General features: G+C 55.5%; 1 protein-coding gene across 5 annotated transcripts in view; it reads left to right on the top strand.

Moving 5' to 3' along the window:
- Positions 1-601: 601 nt before the first annotated feature.
- Positions 602-6322, top strand: part of TM6SF1 (transmembrane 6 superfamily member 1) — a 27641-nt gene continuing 21920 nt past the window's right edge. For 3 of the 5 annotated variants that reach the window (XM_032469179.1, XM_032469178.1, XM_032469181.1), the window contains exons 1-2: positions 602-819; positions 5634-5737. In XM_032469179.1, the coding sequence (XP_032325070.1) occupies positions 728-819; positions 5634-5737 (196 nt within the window). In that variant the 5' untranslated portion in view covers positions 602-727. Of the gene's footprint in view, positions 820-897; positions 1044-5633; positions 5738-6322 lie in introns of those variants that run through there. The other 2 variants (XM_006192623.3, XM_032469180.1) reach the window with 2 other exon arrangements.

Raw genomic sequence — 6322 nt, 5'->3', positions numbered from 1 at the left:
AACATGGGTTATCCACATTCGGTAGAGAAGGGAAAAAACAGAGGTTAAGTAACTTGACCAAGGTCAACAGCTGTGAGTGAGCAGAGGGGTTTGAAGTGGGATTTGGATTCAGCTCAGGAGCCCTGCTTGCTGCCGGCTGTTGGCTGCTCCAGCGGAGAGCTTCCAAGGCTTCAAGATCATTTATCCCTTCCCGTCCCCGGGCCGAGGGTTTCCCACGTGGATGATCTCGCGGGCCCTTCCCGCTCTGACACCCCGGGTCTGGCTCCACCCTTTGCTGGCCCGCAGGTAGGCCCAGCGCCTCTCCAGGTCGTCGATGACAAGCTCCCGGCTGCGCCCAGTGCCGGCGCTCCGCGCCTGCCCCCCGGCCGCCGTCTTCCCGCAGAGTGCGCATCTCCGGAGACACCTGTCCCCGGGCAGAGGGCTGTCGCCGCTCCTCGGCGCCGCCCCGCGCTCGCAGCGGAGCCCCAGCGCCCCTGGGCGGGAGGATCGCGAGGGCGCCTCCCGGGACTGCGCCGCGGCCCTGCGCACCCGGCGGCGGCGGCGGCGGCGGGCGGACGCGCCGAGGGGGCGCTGCTGAGGGCGCGGCGCGGAGGGCGCGGGGGACGCGCGGGGCGGGGCGCGGCGCGGGGCGCCTCGAAGGGCACGGCTGAGGGGCGCGGGCGCTGCCGGAAGCTGGGGCGGGGCGCCCGCGCGGGATGCGTGAAGGGCAAGCGGCGCGGCGGCGGCGATGAGTGCCTCGGCGGCCACCGGGGTCTTCGTGCTGTCCCTCTCTGCCATTCCGGTCACCTACGTCTTCAACCACCTGGCGGCCCAGCACGAGTGAGTGGGCGCTCGCGGCGGGGGTCGGCGCGGCAGGAGCCCCAGCAACTTTTCTGATGGGGCTGAGCCGAGAACTGCGGGGCAGAGGTTCGCCCGCCGGCAGGAGGAGGGGAGGCGCTCGGAGTCGCGCGGGCCAGGGTCCTGGCTCAGACTGCCATCCTTGACATTTGGCGCAATTCTGGGGCCAAGTGCCAGGCACCCTCTCCACCCCAGCACCTTGCCAGGTATCTGGGGTTACAGAGGTCAATACAGCAATGCCCCTGCCCTTGAAGGGTCCAGGGGCAGGGGTGGGGGCGGTGCACACACCGACAACTAGGAGCCCGGCCTCATTATCTGGGGCCGAGCCTTGTTCGTTTCACATTTCGCAGGAACGTTTCCATGTATGGACACACACATACTTGTCATTTCTTATTAATTTTAGAAACTGTTGTGAATGACTAGCAGAAATAGCCCAGAACCAACAGGCAAAGACCTGAGTTCTAGGCCTGGCTTTGGCACTAACCGTAGGGACTGGCCTCAGTTTTCTGGCCTGTCAAATGGCCTCTATTTGCGTCCTATTGTCAGGATCCAAAAAGACCATGAAGGGCGCAGTGTAGCGTAGGATGGGGAGCAGGGCAGAGAAGCAGGGGCAGTTCCATGCTAAGGAAATGGGTGGGGCTGAAGGAGGACGCATATGGATTTGGTTCAAAGCTCTGCCTCTCCTCTGTGAGGGATCCCTGGCCAAGCAACGGCAGGCCTGCTCGGGCAGTGGGAAGGGTGCCAGGACTCCGTGCCTGCTGGTGTTCCTTGCTGTCTGCAGGGAGGAGGAAGTAACCTGTTATGTTTCCCACAGCAGTTGGTGCTAAGGAAATTGCATCAGTTTGTACGCCGCAAACCCTCTCCAGACCCTCAGGCAGCAGAGAAGTGTCTGCCCACAGGGTGGTGACTTCCTTCTCTCTCGCTGCTGGGGCCACCACTTGCTAACAGCCTTATCCAGACAGCACCCATCCATACTGAGTGCTCCCTAGGCACAGGCAGTGACTGCCCTTTGTCTGACCCAGTCTCAGGGCAAAACTTCTGGAAGAAGCACCTCTGGACAGCAGATGTCATGTGTCTGTGAATGTAGTGCACGGAGGACCCTGTCCTCTTGGCATTATGGGCAGTTCGACAAATATTTATTGAGTACACACTCTCTGCATGGCACTGTTTCAAGTGTTGGGGAAATAGCTATGAATAAGCCAGAAGAGACTGGGGAGGCGTATGTTGAGATAGACATTAAAAATAAAATGGGGCAACGTGAGTGACCAGGAAGGGGTACTGGTGGTCAAGGAAGGCTTCTTGGAGGAAGTGACATGAGCTGTAGGAGGTAGCCACAGGAAGATCTGAGGACAGAGCTTTCCAGGTTGGGGAACAGGGAGCAGTCCAGGGAGAGAGATGTGGCTGGGTGCAGGGATATTTGGGAGGGACGGCAGCAAAGCTTACTGAAGGATTGCATGGCATGAAGAGGATTTGAGGATGACTCTGGGATTTTGGCCTCAGCCACTGGAAGGATGGTGATGGCATTTACTGAGTACACACGCAATTATGTATTGCTGTGTATTACTGAGCACATTGCTAAGCTCTACAGAGTTTTGAAAAATTAGTTCCAACCATTCTTCCTGTCCTGTAGGTTAAAATCCCAGTAACCTTTGACTCCTCCTTCTTTCTCCACTCCTTCCCTCCCATCCTCCCACTGTCCCCTTTCCTGTAAGTCCAGGGCTGGGCTAGCATCTGTTTCCTCTTTCCTGTTCTCACTGGCACTGGCCCTCTCTGACCCAGACCAAAGTCTCCGTGGGAGTTCCCTTGTCCCAGTGTCCTGCACATTTCTGCCTCCGCCCCCAAGCCCAGCCCACCATGCTGGTGCTTTAGGCGTATTGCACTGTTCTGTGCCCCTTGGACACTCCTCAACTTCCCTGCTTCCTTGCCGTTGTTCACACTGTTCCCTCTGACTAGGATACACCTTCCTCCCTGTCTCTGACTGTTGATGCCACGCCTGAACTTTCTGGCCCAGGGTAAAATGCCACCTTTTTCTTTTCCAGACCCTCCCTCCAAACAGATGTGATCTCTCCCCCCTCTGAGCCCCCTTGGGTTGTGCTTTTCCCACAAGAGTTACTTTCCTGTGGTCAGGACCTACTTCCTAGGCCATAGCTCACCTTGGTATTGTCCTGCCCAGCACAGGGCCTTGTAGATAGTAGGCATCCAATTAAGTTTGACTTAGTTGAAGCTTTTTTCCCACCACCAGACCTTTTACAAAAGCCTGAAACACAGAAAAAGCAAATTAAGTTGAGGAATCAGGAAAGGGTTGGGATCTCTGTTACAGACACACACTGCTCATATACCCGACCCCTGCCAGTAGCTGTCTGTACATGGAAGGGCATTAGTTATTCCGCCTCCCTCAACACACACATGTTCCAAGACTAACAACTTTTCCACTCTTGAGTTAGTTGCAGCACTTACCCCTCCTCGTCACCCCGGAGTCCCTGCTGGATCCATTTCTTCCTGTTCTGAGCAATTCCTGCAGTTGGATGTCACCGAAGGACACAGATGATCTGCTGCCCCAGTTTCTCTTCATTCTTTGCTCCTCCCCTAGAGGTGGAGAGTGTGAGAAGACACTGTGAACCAATTTACACTGCTTTCTCATAGCCCAGAAGAGTGCCAGCTGTGTAATGGTCCTGCTCCTTGGTAGGAGCAGGCATAGGGGTTGCCTCCTGGCCCCTACCTGCCTCAAGCTGTGATTAAAATGCCTGTCAGCTTACATGGCACACCTAACCTTTTCCCTCTTCACAGGATGCTTCAGCCCAGCATCGCGTTCCTGACTCACATCAGCTTTCTCTTCCATCGTCTCCTCCCTTGGCTCATCTCTGTAGGAGGAGGCTAGAGCATCCACTGGTGTGCACCACTAGAAACCTATTTCAGTCCAGTCTACCTGGACACTGGTCATCCTCATTCTTATCACAGAACTATGCCATCCACCCATCCATCTGTCCATCCATCCATCCATCATTTGTCATCCTTTCATCTATCCATTAATCTACCATCCATGATCTACCATCCATCTGTCCATTCATCCATCATTTATCATCCATTCATCCACCATCTATCCATTCATCCATCATTCATCATCCACCCATCCATTTCTCCTCCCTTTCTTCGTCTCCCTTTCCTTTCCTCCCTCATTCTTCCATCAATTCTTGTACACCTTAGTCCCCAGGCAGACTTTCTGTGTCATACTCACCCAGGTATCATGAAAAATTTGCAGAGTCCCATGCCCCACCCTTGAAGTATTCTGCTTCTGTAGGTCTAGGGTGGCACTTGGCAATCTAGCTGCTGCTGGTGCCTAGAGCCCCGCCCTGACTCTGAGTGGGGGCTGGGGCCAGGTGCTGGGGAGAGGGCCTGTGGCCAGTCCCCCTGGGGCCCCACTACCTGCAGGTTGGATGGATCACTTCCTGACTGACCTGATCTGACGTTGCGGGCAGATTTCTGACCGAGGCCTAGCGGCTACTCCAGCTGTAAGTGTGTGGAGTGAACTTCAGCATGAGTCTGTCCCTCAGCTATGGGTAGGTGTTGGCGGGCTAAGAAATCTGTGACCGAGAAGGGTACTTTCCAGAAGTCCCAGGGGCACATGGCAAAGGTTATCCAAAAGTCCTCATGTGTGGCTGTGGTGGTATGGAGGGGTCTCGGCTGAGGAGGTGGGCTTGTGGCAGCTGTCAAGGCCTGTTGGCAGTGTAGCATGGCCTATTGTAGCAGGCCAAGGGAGTGGGCCAGGTGGTGCTTTGTCTGGAACTGGATGCCCTGCTGATGTGGAGGACTGAGAGAGAGAATCTCTCTGTAGGACTGGAGGTGATGCCCCCCAACACCAGGTGCAAGAGCTGAGTCCATTGAGACGGGTTCCTCTATGTAGACAGGGCCCCCTCTTTTTCATCCATAGTGACTGACACATAGGGGGCTGTGATACATTTTTCCTCAATATTTTTTAAAATTAAGAAACAGGTGATGAAGTGACGTGAATTTCCTAAGGTCACTCAGTTGTGTAGTGGCAGAGTAGGTACCAGAATCCAGTCTCTTGACTGCTGACTCCACCAAGCCTTGGGCCCTAGTGCTGTCCCACTGAGGATGGACTTGGGTCCCACTGAGGAGGGACTTGGGTCCCCTGGTCTCCTTGGTGCCATGCCCCTTCCCAGGAGACAGTCCAGGGACTGTGTTCAATCTAGCCTCACCTTGGCTTCCTGGGTGTGGGGCTGGATGCTGGCTTGGCTTCCTGGGTGTGGGGGGCTGGCTGCATTCTGGCCTCAGGTCTGGCCTGGCTCAGGCTCTTCCCTCCTTGGATTGGCCTCATCTTCTGGCCCCTTTGATTATACACCGGCCTTTGGTCTTTCTTCCTTGTCCTCCTGGAAGGTGTGTGTAATTGTGACTCCTGTGTGTTCCCTGGAGCTCTGTCTGAGGGTTTCCAGCTGCCCTGAGGGTGGAGGCAGATTCAGTGGTTAGGCCTTTGGCCACAGTGAACAGGCCTTGGAGGAGCGGATGGACAGATGTGGGGGGACAGCGGCAGAGGGTGCTCAGACACCTCGTTCTCAAAGGTGAGCAGGATGAAGCGAGGACCTGGTAGCTCTGGTCCCTGAAAGTCACAGGGGTGGCCCAGAGGGGCCCAAGTGCTGCAGACAAACGTCATTAACTCCACAGCTTGAGGCATAAGGCAGAGGCAGAGCTGGGAGAGAGTGTGTTCAGTAGCCAGGAAATTCCATGCACCAATGTGTTTATTTTGATAAGTGACCACCTCCCTGTTCTGGTTGTTGCAGTTCCTGGACAGTTGTAGGGGCTGCTGCCCTCATCCTGCTCCTGGTAGCCCTGCTGGCTCGTGCCCTCGTCAAAAGAAAGCCACCCCGGGACCCTCTATTCTATGGTACGTCTCTGTGGGAGGGAAGCCGCACGACACTGGGCCTCCACCTCTTTTCCTCTGTGGTGGTGAATACTCTGAGCACACTGGTAAAGTGGCGGGAAGGGTAGGACTATTTCCGTTTGCCTCCAAGCCCACGTCTCTCCCAGGCGGTGGCCCCCACCCTCTCCCAGCCGGGATCCTGGTGGAAGGAAGGTCACTGCCAGGGCCAGGCAGGATGCCCCTCCGTTCCTGGCCCCCACACCCAGCCATGCTCAGACCTCTGACCTCGACTCTTGTGTGAGCCCCTTCCTGGCTTCAATCTGCTGCTTGCAGCCCCCTCCACGTAGTGTGGAACTTAGCTGGACAGTGCCTCAGCCTGCACATTTGTATAATGAGGAAAATAACAGTACTTAACCATGGAGGGTTGGTACAAACATTAAATAAGGTACTATTTGTAAAATACTTAGGACCTTGACTGGCAAATACACTTGTACCTTAAATAAATAAAAACACCACTGATGGAGCACCTAGGATGTGCCTGATATGACTCTGAGCATGTTAGCAGTATCATCTTATTTAATTCTCACAACAAACATCTTCCCTGTATAG

The sequence above is a fragment of the Camelus ferus genome, chromosome 27, assembly GCF_009834535.1.
Source record: "Camelus ferus isolate YT-003-E chromosome 27, BCGSAC_Cfer_1.0, whole genome shotgun sequence".
NCBI classification, from domain to species: domain Eukaryota; kingdom Metazoa; phylum Chordata; class Mammalia; order Artiodactyla; family Camelidae; genus Camelus; species Camelus ferus.
The sequence above is the reverse complement of the archived record's forward strand: the minus strand, read 5'-3'. Positions and strand labels throughout refer to the sequence as shown.